General features: G+C 42.0%; 1 protein-coding gene across 2 annotated transcripts in view; it reads right to left on the reverse strand.

Annotated features, from left to right (window-relative positions):
• The window catches only part of PPP1R18 (protein phosphatase 1 regulatory subunit 18), a 101,348-nt gene that overhangs the window by 42,591 nt on the left and 36,865 nt on the right, over nt 1-21,892 (reverse strand). For both annotated transcript variants that reach the window (XM_073598896.1, XM_073598895.1), the window contains exons 2-3: nt 12,556-12,700; nt 7,471-8,879 (exon numbers count right to left, since the gene is read on the reverse strand). In XM_073598896.1, coding sequence (XP_073454997.1) covers nt 7,471-8,736 — 1,266 coding nt within the window. In that variant the 5' untranslated portion in view covers nt 8,737-8,879; nt 12,556-12,700. The remainder of the gene's footprint in view (nt 1-7,470; nt 8,880-12,555; nt 12,701-21,892) is intronic.

A 21,892-nucleotide genomic window follows, 5' to 3' on the forward strand; every position in this document is an offset into this window, starting at 1 on the left:
AACCACAAAGCACAGTAGATGAACTAGGCATCTTGACAATACTCAGAGGTGTTGAATGTGTAGAAGCCATTGTGAACAGGGATGGTCTGGAGTAATTGGGTATAAACCCCCTTTTTGCAAGTTATACTTCTTTACATTTTTTTTCTTTTTTTGACAACAAAGTCATTTAGACCTCATGTACACTGCTGCTGCAACTGCTCCTGAACTCTCCTCTCTGTTATCTTATCAGTACATGTACACAGGGTCATTTACAAGTCGTTTCTAGGCAGTCGAGTTTAGAGGCATTTTTTGGAACGGAAAAAAATGCGTTCAGAAGCTGCGTTTACAGGCATTGCAAGCGCCAAATGATTCTAAAAGCGATAATTCGCGTTTAGCCAAAGTTCGTTTACAGGAGTTTTTCATTTTTAGCTATTTTTCTTTTCTTTTTTTTTTTTTAAACGGTTCTGGGCGCAAACGCGGCAAAACGGACATTTTAAACGTGGGTTACTATTTGTCAAGTTAAATCATTCAGGAGAGGTTGTAAAAAAGTCCCATGTACATGAAGACTTAGACACTTTCCAAAAGATAGATGCTGAGACAGAATTATAAATTAACAAATGCCATAAAAAGCCAACATAGGAAAACCTATCATCTTCTGTCGCTATATATTTTCTGACATTAGCATCTGATGATATCTTTTCACTGACAGCAGATGCTAAATTCACACTTTACTAGCACTATGTCATGGAACAAAATGTCACATTTCAGCCAACTTTAGGCCACTTGTTTGGTTAAGGAGACCCTGCCATCAATTTACAAAATTGCAGATAAAAACACAGAAAAAAAAATCAAGTATTTTGAATGCTTACTTGCAGTGTTCTTCCTTCCATAAATTATTTTTACTCAGACTTGCAATGTACCTTTGAAAACTGACTACTCCAGGAAGAGTCAATTTCCTAGCATAGCCCCCTCCTTCCTCGTACATCATTCTCTTTCCTCTTCTGCAGGCGTGCAATTACTATCTGTGCTGACCCAGCTTCTTCATCCCTCACCTCCCTACATAACTTTATATAGCTGCCGGGGGGGGAGTGAAGGGGACTATTAAAGAATGCCACTAGAGTGACAGCTCTGAATCTGCTGACACCAGATCCAAGATGGTGGCACCCAGCAGGAGATTTAGGCCTTTTGGATGTCAACAAAAGGGAATCTTTAATGGGTAGATACGATACAGAAAATGTTAAATGCACAATCTTGTGGGAAGATTTTTGTTGCAATGGATGGTCTGGCGATAGGGTCTCTTTAAAATATCTCTAGATTAGCCCAGAAGAAGCTGAAACCTCTGTTAACCACAGCAGCCAGTCGTCTTCTACTTTTCATGTTTCCACCTGCACTGGGAGAGCACGAGATAGAATCTGGTTGAAATACAGTTTTTCTTCAGTGATCGTTATATACGAGAGCCGCTGAAGGCTTACTCCCTGTCTCTGGGGATATCAACCGAAAAACCGTCTCCCAGGAAAATTACAGGATCGCTAAACCTAAATTATAGGATGCCGTGCTTGAAAGGGCCATTAATAACAAACAGACTAACCAACACAAAAACACAGGCACGCATATTTACATGTACTTAGAACTCAATGGAACTTGACAATATCTGGTGTTCAATTTACATCTGAATTTCAAAGTATGATTGGTTGATAATCAAAAAAAAAAAAAAAACTATAGCCATTGCCAACCTCCTATGACAATGGCCTTGCTGTCTTTGGCTTCAATACTTATCGCTGACCTGCAACAAGCGTGTAAATGAGTGAAATCAAACAACCTGCTCCTCATACTTGTTCTGAGTCTGTGCATCAAAATGTAGCAAAGCCAAAAGATCACCATGACATCCAGACAACTAACAGAAACCATAGCCCCTATTACCTCTATGTAGATTTCCTTTAAAATCAGATAAATCAAAAGTGCAAAGTGGAATAAAGCACTGTAACAAATCAAAATTCCCCTTTGACTAAAATTTGATTGGTTGCTGTGCCATACTATATTTTGAAGAACAGTATTACTTGGTGCATTGCCTTATGAAATAAGAGCGATTATTCTTTGCTCTCACCATTTTGGTTTAAAGGAAGCTCTCCAATAATACCTGTACTATAGGAAGGCTACTTTCACACTGGGGCGTTGGGGGCGTCGGCGGTAAAGCGCCGCTATTTCTAGCGGCGCTTTACCATCATTTTTGCAGCCCTTTTCGCCCACTAGCGGGGCGCTTTTAACCCCCGCTAACGGCCGAAAAAGTGTTAAAAGCACCGCAAAACACCGCTGCAGTGGCGCTTTCCCGGCACTTCGGCAGCGCTGCCCATTGATTTCACACCGCTCCTACAGTGCCTCAAAGATGCTGCTTGCAGGACTTTTTAGAGGGATCCAGCTCCCACTTCCTCCAGGGGGCACCGCGGCGCCGGAAGGAAGTTCACCTCTCCCCCCTCCCTCTTGGCAACCATCTAGGACACGTCACAGGTCCCAGATGATTGCCCGGCCAGTCACAGTGTGCAGCGCGGCTCGCGCATGCTCAGTGGCTGTGCAGCCACAGCCGAGTGCCCACAGTGACAATGCCAGCGCCGCAGAGAGGAGGGAGAGAGGAGCAGGGCTTTGTTTGCCCGCAACGCTGGACTGTGGGACAGGTGAGTGTCCGTACACTTTTTGTAGCTGCTGACTTTTATATGGGTGGAAGGCCACTTTAAGTCATCATCATGTGCAATCGTGCGTGTGTCAAGCGGAAGTTACATTTTTTGGGTGGAACTCCACTTTAATGATAAAATTTATTCATAGCAGAATTCTCTCTTGAATGTCTGGCGCTCTCATTGGATTAAATGTATGTGGATTCCCAACTCTGGGTCCTTTCCCTATTCCTGAGGGTTGCCCCTGTTTTGTGGATTGCTGTCAAACTGGAACCAGTGCGCCCAGTGACAATTTCAGCGACCCTTAGGCCGGGTTTTCCCCGTATCCAATTCGCATGACAGGAGAGTGTGACCAGCTCTCAATGAAGCCGGTTCACACAGCTCCGGGGCTGCACTTAAAAAGGGTCCTGTACGTCTTTGTTTCAGACTTGGGTGCCAATTCAGGCAAAAATTCGGACCTAATTTGCACCTGAATCGGTGAACAGGGATGTACCAAACCCCTGCTGTGAGCTGCGACTGCAGCATATGTAAACGGAGCCTTCGAAAATCTGAATCCAGCGCCCCTGTTTGTTCTTGGGTTTGAATACAATAGATGGCAGTGAACTCTCCTTTATCCACAATATTTTGTGTGGATGGGAGAATCGATTGAATTTCAGCCATGGTTCAAGCTGTGTATGACTAGCTTAACTGTGCAGCACTTTTAACTAATGTCCCACAGAAGATTTTTGGCCCAGAGATTTCAAGCAATAAGACTTCCATGTAAGGCAAGCAAAAAGGCAATGTGTTCCTTCATTTTGAGATGACGGGATTGAAGACTTGTCACTTTAATGGTAAAGCTGTACTTTCCAAGCGTTCTGTGAACAAAGGAAAACTTCATCTCCAGGAAATAAAAGTTCCCTTCTTTTCTCTCTTTCCTCTCTCTCTCTACAAAATTGAATTTGTCCATTAGTGCTGTTCTCTGTCCCTCCCTCCCCCATTGATGTCTCGCCCCCTCACACATAACTTTGCTCTCTATCTATGCAGTAGAATGTTATCATCATTCCACTGACAGGCTGGGACAAGTTAGAGGTCAGAGTCTTCCCCAGCAGGATGGTGCACACTGCTAATGACATTCCTACAACATTGTCCCTTTATGGAGGGGTCCCAGTAGTGTGCCAACTGGGAATGATGTTTTTCTGTCGCCCTCATTCATTCGCTAGAACTTGGCTCTTTATATGGTTTATAAAGGGCAGTGATAATCACAGTGCAAAAACCTAAGGCGCCGATTAAAAGAAGATTGTATAATCAAATTGTAAGGTATGGTGTTGGTATTTAGGCAGTAGTAAATAAGAAAAAATAAAATAAAAATTGGGCCAGTGCAGGTAATGTCATAATGTACTAGTATGCATTACATACTAGCACATTATGAAAGACTTACCTTAAAACGAAGCCCTCCGGCAGCGCACTGTCCCAGCTGAAAGGGCTTCCATCTTCACCCAGTCTTCCTTCCGGGTTCGCGAGCTTCCGCTGCTTGAATGGCCGAGTCGCAATGATGTTACTCCTGCGCATACATGGTGGAGTCACGGCTGTGGCACACACAATGGATGGCATGTAATTTTTTGGGGGGGGGAGCAGAAACCCTCTTTTTAGAGGGTTCCAGCTCCCACTTCCTCCCAGCGCACCGCGGCACCAGAAGCGAGTTCACCTCTCCCCCCTCCCTCTCGGCAATCATCTGGGACATGTCACAGGTCCCAGATGATTGCCCGGCCAGTCACAGCGCGCCGCATGGCTCGTGCATGCGCATTGCGTGCCTGGCTGTGAAGCCACAGCCGGGCGCCCACAGTGACAATGCCGGCGCCGCAGAGGGGAGGGGGAGACAAGCAGGGCTTCATTCCCCCACATCGCTGGACCCTGGGACAGGTAAGTGTCCGATTATTAAAAGTTAGCAGCTGCAGTATTTGTAGCTGCTGACTTAATTTTTTTAAGTGGAACTCCGCTTTAAATTAACTTAGATTCTTGGATGTTTTTTTTGGCGCTGTCACTGGATTTTATATATCAATTGGATTCAGGCAGCCAAGGCAACCACAGCTGTCTGAATACAGTGGCGCTGCATCGGATAGCCTGCAGTCACTGTTTGGCCGATAATTTTCCAACAAAACAAGTCCATTTTTAATTCGACCCTTGTTGAGCTGGGTGGGGAGTGCAGAGTCACCAAACATTAAAATTTCAGCTGATTTGTAATGAATTGGACTAAGTTTGTCTATGGCCAGCTTTAAAGGGTAATATATAGCCTTTTATTTTGCTTTCAAATACTAGTAAAAGATCCGCTTTATGTAGATAATCTTATCATTATGTGTTGATGATTACATATACTTTGTTGTAGGGGGACATCCATCTATCAACTGTGTCACCATATGTGTTGATGGTTACATATACTTTGTTGTAGGCTGACATCCATCTATCAACTGTGTCACCATGTCACATGAGCACCTGGTTAAGACTACAAGCGGACATGCTGCCAAATATTTCTCAGGAATGTTTCACTGCTGTCAGTAAACCAGTTTATAGCTATGATGTGCTAGAGTAAGTGCATGTAAAGAGGAAATGGCTGAAAGTCAGGAGGAGATCAGCAGCACTGAAATGCCAAAAAGTATGTGAAAACAGTATTTGATTCAAATAAAAGAAATGGTAATTGCTCATTGTAAAACACGTCATCCAGCTGAGATTTAAATTTACTTCAAAGAGAAGTGGTCACTTTGTACATTCAGGGAAGATTGACAGTGTTTGTGTGTGTCCACCCTCCCAACCCATTGATACTTACAGTATTTCTCCAGTGTACCCTGCTGCTCCTTCCACCATTGCAGCCAGTAGAAAGGACTCAGTGCTCCCGGGTACAGGAGAGCATGTTACCTCCACCCATGATGCATGGTTTGGACACAGCAGACTATTGCTAAGCCTGAGCATATGATGGAGAGGGTGATGCTCCCAACAAATCTAGGCTCCCATGAGGGGATCACTGGAGAGATGATATCAATGGGTTGGGGAAGGAGTGTTTTTCACATACATAGTTACTTTGCCTATTCAGGGCAAAGTGACAATGGGTTTTTTTTACTAAAGGCAAATCCACTTTGCGCACTTGTAGTGCAGCGACTTGTAGTGCAGTCGCTGTAGATCGATGTATATCTGAGGGGAAGCTCTGAAATAAGGGGAAGCTCTGCTTTTTTAATCATCCAATCATGTACAAGCAAAAATGCTGTTTTTTATTTTCCTTGCAAGTCTCCCTCAGATCTACAGCGACTGCACTTTCCAAGTGCACTTGTAGTGCAAAGTGGATTTGCCTTTAGTAAATAACCCCCAGTGTTTCTTTAAGAAGGGAAGCAAAACCATTTTAATAGCAGATCTGTATTACTTGTGCCTCATCTACAAATCTCTACAGGTACAAAAAACAAAAATAAGAAATAATTTGAATATGAATAAGCACATTTAGGAAGTCAAATAAAAGCTTACTTTAGGGCTAACTGCAAAAATAACTTAAAATATGAACAGACTGAATATACTATGCCTTCCCTTTAACACTTCCTTCCCTATTCTATATTAAAACAAAGTGTCCACATAAACTAGCAAGAAAATCTGTGTGTAGCAGTAAGCACTGTGGGTGAGATGGTCTCCTTGCTTAGAGCACTCATATGTGGCCCAATTCTCATTACAGGGGAAGTTTAAATTCAATGGGAATCTATCTGTGTAGGGACATACCCTTATATTGCCAGGTGTTTTATATCATTATCAGCTGAAGAAGTTGCACAATTGCTGAATAATATCAACACAGGTGTAGCAAGTTATAACATGCTGAAATATGCAAGGTGGAAATATCAGTAAACATGATTTATTATGACGATATAGGAAAGCTATATAAATATGAAATTGTACACATTTAACTACTAATCCCGACACTAAAATGCATTACTGAAAAAAAAAAATGGCATTTGGCAAAGCACACGATGTTCATGGCAAACAATCCTGCCAGGTTTTAAAACACAGGGCAGATTGCCGAGAGACCCTGTCACCACCCTGTGCCCAACAATATAAACATACTGCGTAAGAAATCATACAAGGCTTCCTCAGTTGCCAAGACCTTAGCTGACATCAGGGCCAAGAAGGGGAAAGCTACTTGATCTCTGTAGAACACACAGCCTCCGACACTCCTGGAAGTGCTGGAGGTGCTTACAAATATGAAGTCTATTGCCCAGCAGGAAGGGAAATAGAAAAATAAAGCCAGTTTGCTTGGATATTTAAGAACCTTTTCTCAGTATGGGAGGGAGAGGACAGGGCCTCTTTAATGCGGTGGGAAATATCTTCCTATGTCTTCCCTGCAACAATGGTTGCTGTACATATGCAAAAAGCATTCACTTTTCCTCCTGCAGGGTCTGGGATGTGTCCAGTGAATGATTTACCAAGTATGTACAGCAGGATGCAATCAGGGGGTGCACAAAACCCAAAAAACATGTATGCATTGTGCCCCTCATTTCCAGAGGACACCATGCTTACTGCAAACAGTTTCTATGGGGCATAAGCTGGACTAAAAGTATGTGCACTAACCAAGAGCAACTAATCTATATTCTTGTTTAAAAAATTGATTCAATAAACTGAAATGTAATTGGTTGCTTTGGGTTACTGGGCTTTACCTTTCCTGATTATTAAGTTTGCAGGTGTTTAAACTCTCAAAGAGGTAGATGCATGAAGGAAAATGAATGCTATGCAGTAAGGAAAATGATCAATAGATGAATATAGAAAATGGAAGCAAATCCTGCAGCAATAACACATAAAGCAAACAAATATAGAGTCTTACCTTTTTCTTGTCCCTGGTGTTTTTAGCAAGGCAGGACCTAGACAAAGCCAGGTAGCCACCAATTACTTTGATCTCATCTACTGTTGGATAACGCTTCTTGCCCGAGTCTGGTTTAGAAGTTGGGGTCTTAGTCTCTGTGGCAGCGACACCATTCTCACAGATAGGCGCTTTACGTGGGTTGACAGTAATGGTGTTACCTTTCCTCCTCTGCATGGCTTGGCTCTCCACCGGTGCTCTTTTGAAGGTTTGGAGGTTGGAAGGAGTCGTGGATGGACTGAGGCTTCTTTCTCCATCTTCCACTAATTTCTCGGGACTGGGTTTCAAGGTTTCTGGCTTGGTTTTGGCTGGTGAAATCTGGGCAGTCTGTTTGAACTGTCTGGGAGAGCCAGCAGATGCTGGACGTAGCTGGAAAGGAAAAGACCTGACTTCTTCTGTCATGCTAGGCCTGTTGCTGAAGCCACTCATGGCCGTGGGGGCCACGTAGGGCGAGAGCTCAGCTGGCTCAGAGTCAATGCAGGAAGGGGAAGGGGAGACGTGGGAGGAGAGAGTGGTTTCCTGAGTTAAAGTCTGGCTTCCCGTGACAGCTCGATGACAGGAAAGAGAAGAAAGAAAAGGGCTGGCAAAAGCAGTAGAAGACTGGGTCTCAAAGTCAGTTAATATAACAGGACTGGGTGGCAGTGTCTTGGATGGCGAGCCTGCCTCTCCATTCATCTGCTGCAAACAAGGATCACTGTTCTCATCTTCTGTCCTTGAGCCTCCAAAACGGCTAAGCAACCTGCTCACCCTTCCCTTACCATCTACAGAAAGAGGCTGGTGGTCTTCCAAACAAGCCTCTTGGTCCATCACCTCATTAGCCAGGTGAGGATCCCTGACTATGTCTTCTGTCTTTGCAGTGCGGGGGACTGTTTGCTCCGTGACAGGCTTGGACCTTGTACAGGAATACTCTGGGATCCTCCTCTGCTTCTCCTGTTGGATAAAAGGATTTTGCTGAACCGGCCCAATGTTTTCCCTTAGGACCCTGCTCTCTTTTTCCTCCTCCTCGATGATAGTGATCTTCTCTCTTTCCTCCTGTTCCCCACCTTCCACTTCAACTTTATTCTCCAACATTGATGCCTCAGCTTTGGCCTTTCGTCGTAGAATGATCTCCCTTTTCCAGGCAGGCATCTTGGCAAGTCGTTCCTCCTCTTCCCTTTCTTTCCTCTTTCCCTCTTCCTCTTCTTTTCTTTTCCGCTCCAGTAGATGGAACTTCCAGTCGGGGACTTCCATCACGTCCTGGCAGTGGAATCCAGTTATATAGTGTGATTGTGGACTCAGCTCTGGCCTATTGTCCAAACACAGTGACCAGTATCTTCCAAGGCGGCATTGTTGTACAGAAGACAATTTAGTGTGCTTTACTTTTTTTTATACTCCTGGGAAAGAAAAAAAAGTAAAATTTAAGGAATGGCAGCAGGAGATCTAGAAACAAAAGAAGCAGCAAAATAAATCTGGCCAAACATTGACTGAAATTCTGCCAGTTTAGCAGGGACGGGCCAAATTTCAATCAGTTTGTGGCCTCCACCACTTGACAGAAGGCCAATATTTAATCAACTTCTGTTGAAGAAACATGTTGGAAAATTTTCCTCTGTAAATGTATTCTGACAGTTGTGGGTTGCGCTGTTAGAATACAATGATCCTGGGGGGAGTGATTCCTCCATTCACCTTGTTTGTGCAGATAGAAGAATCTTTTTTTGTTCATGTGCATATGTGCATGAAGCCTCTTCTACACATGCTGTGCAAGGCAAGCCATACATGATGCGATTTTCTTTCCTGCAACCAGAGGTTGCAGGAAAGAAAATCACGAGATTCCTCCATTAACATATTCAGTGTTGATATTGGGAATCCCTCCCATGGAGCTATTGTGTTCTCCAGGCAGGGGGGGCGCAGGAAGCTATCCCTGCTGGGAGAACACAGTGATTATTGCTAGCGGCTGGCAAAAATTGCATGTAAAAATCTGAGATGCTGGTTGTAACAAAGTCGATCAGTGGATTGACTTGGGGACAATCACCCTCCCCATAGAAGGTTCTAATCTTGGCTGGTCCCTGCTGAACCAGCCAAGATTCAAGCCACCTATGACTGACTTAAGTTTTCTTTGGGTTCTTCACTTTCCTTCCACACCTCAAAGAGGTACCGGTATATAAATTGGCTTCCAATTTGGCATCCGATTGGCCGTAAAAAGTCTGTGACTGTAGTAGGGACATTACTTTGTGGGCAACAAAATTCTCTGAATAATGCTAAAAAGGTATATTGGAGCAATAAACACACAAAAAGACATATAGCATATATTTTGTGATAAAATAATCTCAAGATGAATAAAAAAAGAATTAAACGTGCTGGAAAGAAGGTTGAGTTTATAATATTGCAGAATAGTTCAAGTTTGGAAAATCTATAAAAACACATGAGCTGCATATGAATGGAAAAAATTCATAAAAGAAATGTAAGAAGAGATAAAGAGGTGGATGTTGACACTGAAAACAAGAAATAAGTGCAATGTCTGGTTTCTCAATGGCCATATCGATGTCATTGTGGCCATTTACCTTGATTCATTCAGAGGGCACACTACAGACTAAATCTAGTACACACAAGTTTTTTTTTTGTTCAACCCAGAGGGTTGAATGAAAAAAAAACTGACAGCCCCAGTTGGAGCCGCTGTACTAACATTCCGACGTCAGTACAGCAATCACCTCTGCTCCCCCCCCCCGCCAGAACACTCCGGTCAGTGCTCTCAGCCATTGGCTGAGAGAGCTGATTGTAAGCCGGTCGGCTGCTGGTTTTCCCGAGGGCTTTCACACTGGAGCGGTGCGCTTGCAGAACGGTCAAAAATGTCCTGCAAGCAGCATCTTTGCAGCGCTATAGGAGCGGTGTATTCACCGCTCCTAAAGTGCCCTTCCCAATGAAAACAATGGGTCAGCGCCGCAAACCTGCCGGCAAATCGCCACCGCTGAGACACTTTGCGGGTAGTTTAAACCCTTTTTTGGCCGCTAGCGGGGGTTAAAACCGCCCCGCTAGTGGCCAAATAGCGCCTCTAAAGCTATGGTATAGCGCCGCTTCACCACCGCCGGTGCCCGCCCGCTCCAGTGTGAAAGTAGCCTTAGTGGCATTTATAGAACAAAAATGTAAACCTTCTAAACCGGTAGAATGTGGTGGGTTGTGACAAGGTCCTCCTATCTTCTTTTGAAGAACAGGATAGGCTGGCATAATATTTTATGCAATATTGTGGATTTGTTGTGAGAGATAGCCAAAGATTTGTAAACAGCAAGGATGGTGTAGACTGGAGATAAATTGATATACTGAAGGATCACAATGGACTTAGGAATGGTAATAAAGCAACACCAATCAAAAAGTCAAAAAATGGATAAAAAAAATACAGAATAAGACGCCAAAGCTTATCACATGTAGGTAGCATAGGAGTTAAACAGTACAGTTGTACATAACAGATGGAGAGAGGCAACACAGCGCAATCATACATAGTAGAGAATCAACCCAGCATAATCATACATAGTAGGGATGTATCACCACAATCATTCATAGCAGGGAGACAGCAAAGTGTAATCATATAGAGATTTGAGACAACAAAGTGGAATTATTTAGAGATCTGAGACAGCACAGTGCAATCACAGAAGACAGTGGGGTAGCACCATTATAAAAAGGGAGTGAGACACTCGAGTGCAATTAGACAAAGGAACTGGACAGTACAGTACAGTAGAATCAGCCATCAAGGCAACGAGAGAGTACATACCTCCTTAGATTGGGCTCTATGCATTGTCACAGAATAGTGAGACATCTTAGAACAACCAGACAAGGAAAGGCGGGGGGGGGGGGGGGGGGGTAGACACCACAGGCTTAATATAGCAGGACACAGATCCTAGAAATGGGGGCGAAGGGGGCATTGAAGAGCTTCATAATATTGTAGGGGCAACACAGAGCAATTAGACTGATGCAAAGACAGCACAAATGACAAGACAAGTGTCACTGAGCTGAGTCCAGACAGTCGTGATTGGAAGACATGCACAGTTTGGGTAATCAGGCCAGTCTATAGAGACAATGGCAAGACAAAGGCGCAGCTGTTCACACACACTCTAATATATACACATACAAGGGGGGCTTCTGCTATGAAATCTGACACACAGGCAACATATAGAGCAAGTACCCATTACTGTAAGGACAGATCGAGAATAAATGCATTGATGATTGTATGTGTCAAAGAAAATAAATTATATTTACCATTTTACACAGTTATAATGTACAGTATGTATAGGGGGTACAGTGTAAAAAGGGGTATGACACAAATCTATTGTATATAAAAAAGTTATAATCTAAATGTATGTTAATGTATGTTATTAAAAAAGCAATATAAAGGTGTACAGTATATAGAGGTTTATAGTACAACATACAGCATTACAGAGAAAGAACAAGCAGCACACACTACAACATACAATATATCTCTTAGATTGTAAGCTCTAAAGCAGCAGGGCCCTCTGATTCCTACTGTATTAAAGTGTACTGTATTTTTACTGTCTACCCTCAAGTTTTAAATCACTGCGTAAACTGTTGGCGCTATATAAATCCTGTATAATAATAAAAAAAATAATATAATAGTAAAAAAAAAGAAAAAAAAAAAGGGAACAGTCTTTGCTGTTTTTGGCAACCAATCAGATTCTTCCTTTCCCTTTCTAAGCTTCCCTAGAAACTTGTAAAGGAAAATGTAATGGGCTGTAAATAGGAAGACGGAACATATATGAGGCCCAGTGTTATATTTATAATATAGATATATAAACATACATACACAGTATAAACTATATACATGCACACATATAAAACAGACTAAAAGTGTAGTTATGTGTACATTATCCAGCGTGAAAGACTTCATCGTCAGTATACACATACTATAGAATGACATATATATATATATATATATATATATATATATATATATATATATATATATATATATATATGGGTCTAGGAGTGAGACGATCCATACGTGTACACCTTATATTAAGCAGCGATATTCAGAAATGACATGACGGACAGTACAGATGTACATACCACTGCTTGCCTGTTCTCCAAAGCTGGACACAAAAGCTTCCAAATCTTTCGCTCGCTCTCGCTATGTCCAGTGACCCATCCTGACGTGAACGTCCATCCGTGGCAATGGACCAGGGATAACTGTCGCCGACTCTCCTCCTACAACCTAAGTTTCGGTGAAAATAACAACAAATGCTTACAGTGAGTACTGGGGTTAGCAGTCACAGAAATCACAGCCAGATCCTGAAGGATTCTTCTAGGATCTCTCCAGGAGAAAAGTTGGGATTTTTAGAATATGAGGGGCTTCTACTTGGGAGGATAAAAAAAAAATCTTAAAGTTTCTCTTTTTGGATAAGATAATGTGGAATAAAATCCCTTTAAATGAAGGAGAGAGAGAAGGAAGAGGGTGTGTGGAAAGAAGAAATTGAATCAGAGACAGAAGGAGAGAGAGGGGGTGGAGGGTGAGGTTACTGCTATGAATAATGCTGTGAGTAAAGGGGGAGGGTGGAGATACTGAGGAGGGGGGGGGGGGGGGGGTGATACAGGCTTATTAACCCTGCCACTGCTGAGGGGCTTCTGCTAAACGCTCCGATAATGTTACTCAAAACCACATTCCGATGCTGACTGCTCACTTCCCATCATAACTTCCTCTTCGTCTCTTCTGCGCAAAAGTCCCAATTAAACAATCAGCACACAGAAGCTTCATGTTAGAACAGGAAAATCTTTGTCTACTTTTTAAAAAATATCAATGAGAGAGCTATACAGATTTAAAAAAAAATATCCCGAAGACTATCCATGCCTTGCAATTCATAAAGAGTTTCTTAGGCTGGCCGTACACAATTCCTTTTTTTGCTTAATTCTACTGACTTCCTCATCAACACATTCAATGTGGATGGGGGAGTCACTCCTGCTATTGTATTCGGCTAGCGGCCGGGGAGCCTTCCTCACCGTCAGAATACAATGATCAGTGTTTCCAGCTACAGCCGGCGGCAGTGATCGGGAAAAACCCAACAGGCTGATTGTGCACAAGTTGGCTGAATTACAATCCATGTACAGTATCTCACAAAAGTGAGTACACCCTTCACATTTTTGTAAATATTTTATTCTATCTTTTCATGTGACAACACTGAAGAAATGACACTTTGCTACAATGTAAAGTAGTGAGTGTACAGCTTGTATAACAGTGTGAATTTGCTGTCCCCTCAAAATAACTCAACACACATCCATTAAACCGCTGGCAACAAAAGTGAGTACACCCCTAAGTGAAAATGCCCAAATTGGGCCCAAAGTGTCAATATTTTTTGTGGCCACCATTATTTTCCAGCACTGCCTTAACACTCTTGGGCATGGAGTTCACCAGAGCTTCATAGGTTGCCACTAGAGTCCTCTTCCACTCCTCCATGACATCACAGAGCTGGTGGATGTTAGAGACAGTAGCGTCGCTACGGGGGTGTGGTCCGCATCCAGGTGACACCCGCTAGAGGGGTGACACCCTCCCGACTCTCCCGAGGTTGAGGAAAGCTCTCTTTTTTTTTTTCAGCTGACACGGCTGGAACACCTCCAGCGCCGTGGCCTGGCTTGTGTCCTTCTTCCTCCTCCTACTTCCCTGCTGAGCCTGTCACATGTTACTATCTCCACCCGAGTGGCGCAGCTGCACACTGTCCTCTCCAGCTGCCGCATGGGATGGGTCACCAGTGTATTGTGAGCCGCCCGCCCTGCCCTGGCCCAGAGCTGGTGCTGTAATGGGTGGGAGGGTGTTGGCTTGTGATGAGGGGGTGTCTGCCATCGGCCTGAGCCTGAGGTGTGACAGCCTTAGGTGAGGGGGGTGGGGGGGTTGCTATGGTGTCGCCACGCCACCCACTTACACCTGAGAGCTGTGGGAGGAGTTTACATGTCTGGCGCCCTGAGCTGGTCTGATGGGGGGTTTGGGGGAGTGCTGGACACAGCTATATTATATATATATCTCTATATATCTCTATAAATAGAGATATATATCAATATATATATATATATCAATATATATATATATATATATATATATATATATATATATATAGATAGATAGATAGATAGATAGATATTTATCTATCTCTCTCTATATATATATATAGAGAGAGAGAGATAGAAATATATCTATATATATAGATGTATATCTATATATAGATATCTATCTATCTCTCTCTCTCTCTATATATATATAGATATATATATATATATATAGATATATATATCTATATATATATATATATCTATATATATATATATATATATATAGATATATATATATATATATATCTATATATATATATATATATTTATTTTATTAATAAATAAATAAATATCTATATATATAGATATATATATCTATCTATATATATCTATATATATATAGATATATATAGATCTATATAGATAGATATATATATATATATCTATATATATATCTATATATATAAAATACTGTCTTGAGGTGTATGTACTGGGGGGGGGGGTCTGTACTGGGGGGGGGTGACTGTCCTGAGGCGTCTTTACTGTGAAGGGGCGTCTGTACTGAGGGTCTGTGGAAGGGAGGGTGAGTACTTAGGGGCCTGTATTTGGGGATGTCTGTACTGAGCAGTCTAGTTTAGTCTAGGCATTTCAGTCAGGTCTACAGTAGGGTACAAAAGATGTTGGTCTTCGGCTTAATCTTTTTGTTCCGCCAAGACCCAGTTTTTCTAGACCATCATTACCAACTACCAATACTAGCACGCCTATGCAATACAAAAAAGGGATATGTTTTGCTTACAATGATGGTATGTGTAAATGGCATGCTAATTGTAAATATAAGCATGAATGTGCTTTATGCGCCGGTACACACCCAGTGTCTAAATGTTTTAGAAAAATGTCATACAATCATCAATCACAGTCTAATAGAGAGCTTTATTCTTAAAAGCAGCCACCCCAGTGAAATTGGAAAGCATCCTCCCCTGGCTCCAATGTTACCCAAATCAGGAGAAGGCAATTCTATTAATTGATGGATTTTCAAATGGTTTTCTTCTTCCACCATTTGAAGATTCGGGTTGTTCTATAGTGAAGAATCTTTCTTCAGCTTCGGATCTATCACAAGTAGTGGCAGAAAAGTTACAAAAAGAGCTTCGGGAGGGCAGGATTTCAGGCCCCTTCGTTTCCCCGCCCTTTAAAGATTTTCGATGATCCCCTCTGGGGCTGGTACCCAAAAAAGAACCTAATTCTTACAGTTTAATCCATCATTTATCTTTTCCTCTGGGTTCTTCTTTAAACAATCAAATTGATAATGATCTTTCTTCGGTTAATTATACCTCTTTTGATAGTGCGATACAAAAAATTAGACTATTGGGTGACAATGCTTTATTAGCTAAGGCTGATGTAAAAGCAGCTTTTTGGTTGCTCCCTATACATCCCAGCTACTTTAATTCCTTGGGTTTTCATTTTGCCGGTAAGTTTTATTTTGACAGATGTCTTCCAATGGGGTGCTCTCTTTCTTGTTTTTATTTTGAATCGTTCTCTACTTTTTTAGAATGGGTGGTTTCGGTCAAGTCAGGCTCTCCTTTTTTAATACATTACCTTGATGATTTTCTCTTTATGGGGGCTGCGAATTCTGCGCAATGTATTTCCCTGTTAAATTTTTTTTGTGAAACCTGTACTGAATCGGGGTTCCTTTGGCAGGGGAAAAAAACTATTTTGCCCACAACATGCATTGAATTTTTAGGTATCTTAATTGATACTGTTGAAAAAGAGTTTAGGCTCCCTTTAGAAAAAATTTTAAAAATTACCGAGCTGCTGTTGTCATTAATTAGAAAAAAGAAAATATTGTTAAAGGACATGCAGTCATTATTAGGGCATTTAGCTTTTGCTACTCGGGTATGGCCAATAGGTAGAATATTTTCTAGAAGGCTTTATATGGCTATTTCTGTATTGAAGAATCCATTTTTACATATAAGGTTGACCACCGATTTAAAAGAGGATATGTTGATTTGGTTTAATGTCTTAAGTCATTTTAAGGGAAAGACATTTTGGCATGAGGAATTTATTGTAGATAGCAATTTTCATTTGTTTACTGATTCTGCTGGATCCGTTGGCTTTGGAGCTATTTGGGGCACTCATTGGTGTTCGGCTCCATGGCCTGCTGATTGGATAAGCAAAGGTTTTTGTAGCAATATCGTCTTACTGGAACTATTTCCTTTAATAGTGGCCGTTGAGATTTGGGGAGAGCATTTTGTAAATAGAAGGCTCCTTGTATGCACTGATAACAGGGGTGTTCTGTTTGATGTTAATTGCCTCTCTTCAAGGTCACCACCAGTTAATTCTCTACTGCGCTACTTGGTATACCAGTGTCTTTGTTTAAATATCTGGGTCAAGGCACAATATATTCCAGGTAAGGAGAATACACTTGCAGATGCACTTTCTCGTTCGCAGATGGAGCGTTTCTTTTTCTTGTTGCCAACAGCAAATTCTCAAGGTACGCAATGCCCTCAACGTGTATGGGAAATTATTTCGTTTCTGACTGTATTAAACAATCTCTAGCTTCTTCTTCATGGGTTGGTTATGAATCTTCTTGGATGTTATGGTTGCAATTTTTGAACACTAATAACATGGACATGTTTTTGTGTTCTGAACATGTAGTTTTGTTATTTTTAGAGTCTCTAATGAGTAAACATTATTCCTGGTCTCATATATACAAGTCACTGTCAGGAATTTCCTTTTTTCAAAAAATAAAAAAATTTGACGTCTTGTCTGAGTTTCTTTACAGTTCGCCAAGCATTGAAAGGATACAAGAAGGGTAATTTTTCCCCTGATGACAGGAGTCCTATTACCCCTGATGTACTTACTTCTTTATGCATGAGGACTAGTTCATTTTGCTTTTCTATTTATGAGGCTATACTTTTTAATGCTGTATTTACTTTAGCTTTTTTTGCAGCATTGCGCATTTCTGAAATAATTTCTGTTAATAAAAAGAACCCTACAGGGTTACTGCAACAACATGTGGTTATGGAAGAAAGAAAACTAAAACTCTTTATTCGTTCCAGCAAAACTGATCAATTGGGCAAAGGTACCTGGCTTATTTTATCTTCATACCCTGGTTCGCCGATTTTCCCTGTGATGCGTATGCAGACTTATTTAGCTACTTGCCCTGATGTGTTGCCCTTTTATTCATACATGCAAACGGATCACCTTTAACCAAATTCCAATCTAATAAGGTTTTATCTAAATGGTGCCAGTCTTTGCAGTTAAATGATAATATTTCAGAACTGGAGCTGCTACGGAAGCTGCTAGAATTGGTCTTGATTGCAAGGATATTAAAACATTGGGCAGATGGAAATCTGATTCCTATAAATTGTATGTTCGGCCTTAACGTTTTATTTAATTGTTTTTAGTTTTTATAGGTTGCCCGAGAGTGGCCTTCCATGAGTGGACACTCGTTCACTTATTGGGCACACAGGAGAGCTGCATCTCATTCATACTCTACTAATCTTGGATTGGATCCTTCGTTTCAAGTTTATTGGTTTGGGAGACGGGGTATGTTATGGGAGGAATTGTTAATTGTTAATTGAATTTGGTAGGATTCGGTTAGTCTGTCCTGCCCTGGATATCCTTTTAATACATTTGGGAGGCAATGATGTTGTTCAACAGAAAACTCTGGATTTAATTTTGAATATCCAGCATGCTATCCACCAAATTAAACTATCTTTTCCTGATTTAATGGTAGTTTCTTCAGAAATTATACCACGGTTGCGGTGGATTGAATCTTTGATGTTAAAACCATTAGAAAGAGTACGTAAGAGAATTAATAAAGCCATGGAAAAGTTCATGTGCCCAGTTTAAGGGTTGTCTTTTATACACGTTGACCTAAAAGGTGGGCGTCCGGGCCTATACCGGGATGATGGGGTTCATTTGTCAGAAATTGGCCTGGACATACTAAATTTAGATTTCCAAACTAGTATAGAATTGGCCGCAGGCTTTTGGGGTGGTGTGACAGGTGGGGTGTCCTAAAATGTCACCCACCTGTTGGTTGGGGAATGTTGTTGATAAAAAATGAAATATAAACTTTAAGTATTGAAAGTTTATTTCAGCTTGAGTCAGAGTGGCTGAGCTGGGTGTGTTTTAGAAAAGGTGTTATATGTATTAATGGTGATATACAGTTTCTTAAGTTATATGGTATTAAAATAAAACAATGATAAATAGCCGCGGCCAAAATTATATTCCCAAAACAATGCTAATGTTAAAAAAAAAATATATATATATATGATTGTAATTAATTTTGGTGAGATACTGTATATACATATATACACACACACACACACACAATATAGCGGTGTGTCCAGCCCCCCCTCCCCCCCATCAGACTAGCTCAGGGTGGGCAGCTTAGTCAGCTACTATGCCTGTGTATAATATTATAATATAAATATAGCTGTATCCACCACCCAGGTATAGTAGCTGAGCTGAGCCACCCTAAGCTGATCTGATAACGGGGGGATGTCCACAGCACAGGTGTGGACAGTGACCCACACCCACATCAGTTCTGTCCAGCAAGCAGAAGGTCACAGCAGCATCTTGCTATCTTCCCTGGCTGCAGCCATCAGATACAGTCTACCATGGTCCAGCAAGCAACACACCTTGTTGTCGGCAGGTCACAGCATCTTGCCATCTTCCCTGCGGTCATCAGATCCGGTGCAGCAAGCAGTACACCAATCAAATCATTAATCAAATCATCAATGCCAATGATGCCATTATCTGCTGTCCCCAGGGACAGATCCAATTCAGAGATCACCACACAGTGGAATCTCTGGATTGGATCTGTCCCTGAGGACAGCAGATAATAAAAAGTATGGGCAGAGCTGCGATGACGTCACCCCCGCGCACGCATTTTGGAGCCCTCGGTTACGGCACGGTGCTCTGAAGGTCCGGTACAGTATGCCAGACCTTCAGAGTGGATGCGCCAGTGACGTCGCTGGATTGGGGGAGGCTATAGACATTCATCAAAAATCTGCCTCCCATCCAGGCAACAAATGGTGCAACTAGTAACAGTTTAGTGTTTCTGTTCCCACCTGTGTGGTTTGCTGTGCTTTGGATGTTGTGCGACAACAGGAATCCCATTATTGTCTTTGGGGCATATTCAAACCTATGCAGCGAGCTTCTGTACGACTGGAAAAAGGTTCTTTTTCTTGGAAGGACAACAGCATGTAATGTAAAGTACTGTGAACTATATACTGTATGCATTATACTTATCTATGCAGCAGGCAGTGCTGTATTATTATAGTGTCATAGTATGTATTCTATGATATAACAGGATGTATTGTCTATCTATGCTCAATGCACTTGTTTGTTCTCTTCCTGTCTCCATGATGTAAAGATATATACCGCAATCCTCCATGAAAGTAAAGTGTATTGCTGTATACAAGAAGCTTCCAGCGCATAATTCAATAGTCTGATAAGACTTTTTTGTTGCATGTTTGGCCCCTTAAAAACTTTGATAGGTACGCATGAAAAATGCACAAAAAATGGATGAACGTTCAGACACACAAGTATAAACCTAGACTTAAAAGAGAAGTTCAGGAATCTAAAAAAACAAACATACATACTCACCTAGATAGCTGTAGTACTGATCCAAGCTGCAGCTGTCCCCCGCCTCTTCTACACCACTGACTGCTCAGACCTCAGTCTTCAGTGAGCAGAGACAGTCAATCACCAGTTCTGTGCTCTGCCCCTCCAGTGCTCACTGGAGCAGTTGGCTGTGCAGGGGGTGGGAGTGGCTGTCTCAGTCTTCCAGTGGCTCTCTGAGAGGCCGAGCCAGCTGCCGATTCAGGCATCTGGGTGAATCCCAACTGTATAGTCGGGATCATTCCAAAGCCTGAAGCCCAACTGTCAGCTGAAATCGGGTCACAGGAGTGCAGAACGAAGTGCATTCCTGTGACCCACAGGAGAAGTATGGCCAAAAAATATTTGGCTCTACTTCTCCTTTAAGGCTGGGTTTACAACTATGTATCTATACCCAATGCGTTTTCCATTGAAATCTATAGAAACGCATATAAATGCATATTAACATGCTGTTGAGCATTTTAAATGTGCGTTGCAATGCACTTTGTATTGAAAGTGCATCATCACCTCATCGTGCACGTTGATGAGTGTCATTACCCATTTACATGCACCATTATGCATCAACATGCGTCACTGTATACATTAATATGCGTTCCTATTGATTTCCACAGAAAATACATCAAGCAAAAATGCAAAAAGCATGAATCCTGTCGGTAAGGTGTATATAAACTTTATTGCAGAGTTTTGTCTGCAACACAATGCTTATATATGCGACACAATTTACTTCAACATAGAAGAGGTCTTATTTACCTCCACTTATTACCAACATGGCGGATTTTCCTAAGGAATTTATCACAGCTAAAGTGACAGAATGTAAACTGTCACATCAGAAATAGCAGGAAAACTGTTGCATAGCTTTTAAAAAAAATGTAAAACAGAAAAGTGTTGCAATGCATTATTGAATCACACCCTCCTATTGTCTATCTACGAGGAGTGTCTAAAAAGTTCGGTGAATGGTATCAGAAAGCAAACAAAACAGAAGATACAAACAAATTACCTTTATTGGCCTTCAAAATACTCGCCAGGCTTCAGCAACACGTTTGGCAACCTTCATAAAGCTTCTGTAAACTGTCAGCAAAGGCCTCTTTAGGAATCAATCACAGAACCGCTGTCACACATTCTTGGATTGCCGCCACGTTTGCAAAACATTGTCTTGACCTTGGACTTTTACAGTCGACTCTTTTTGGGTCACAGGGAAGACAGTGAACGCCATGCTACCGTTTGCTGCTTGGATTCTGGAACGAACATGTAGCACCATGTCTTATCCCCTGCAACGGGGATTTCCATCCGTTTTGCTTTCTGTTCGTCTGTCAGCTTGTGCGGCACAAACCAGGAACAGATCTTCCACCCAAATCTTTGCAGACAATGGTGCACACCGTGTCCTTGCTAATGCCCAATTCCTCCGCCATCAATTGTAGAGTCAGTCGCTGATCTCATGCCAGCATCTGTCATACTCGCTCCATCGTGTCTGGGGTTCTGCTCGTCAACGGCCGGCCCAAATGTGGCCCATCCTCAGTCATTTTATCCCCATTGTGAAAGCATTTGACGTAAACACATTTTCTACTCATAGCTTCCGTCCTGTACCCTTGCCCCATCATTTTATACGTCTCCGTCGCCGGTTTCCACCATTTATAGCAGAACTTGATGTTCATTCGTGGTGGGTTTACCCTGAAGGTCATGTGTACTCCATGCTAGGTGGCACTTCTCGACATGTCTCTGGATAGCCATGTGCATGCGTGTGCAC

Source organism: Aquarana catesbeiana, linkage group LG09, assembly GCF_042186555.1.
Source record: "Aquarana catesbeiana isolate 2022-GZ linkage group LG09, ASM4218655v1, whole genome shotgun sequence".
Taxonomy (NCBI): Eukaryota; Metazoa; Chordata; class Amphibia; order Anura; family Ranidae; genus Aquarana; species Aquarana catesbeiana.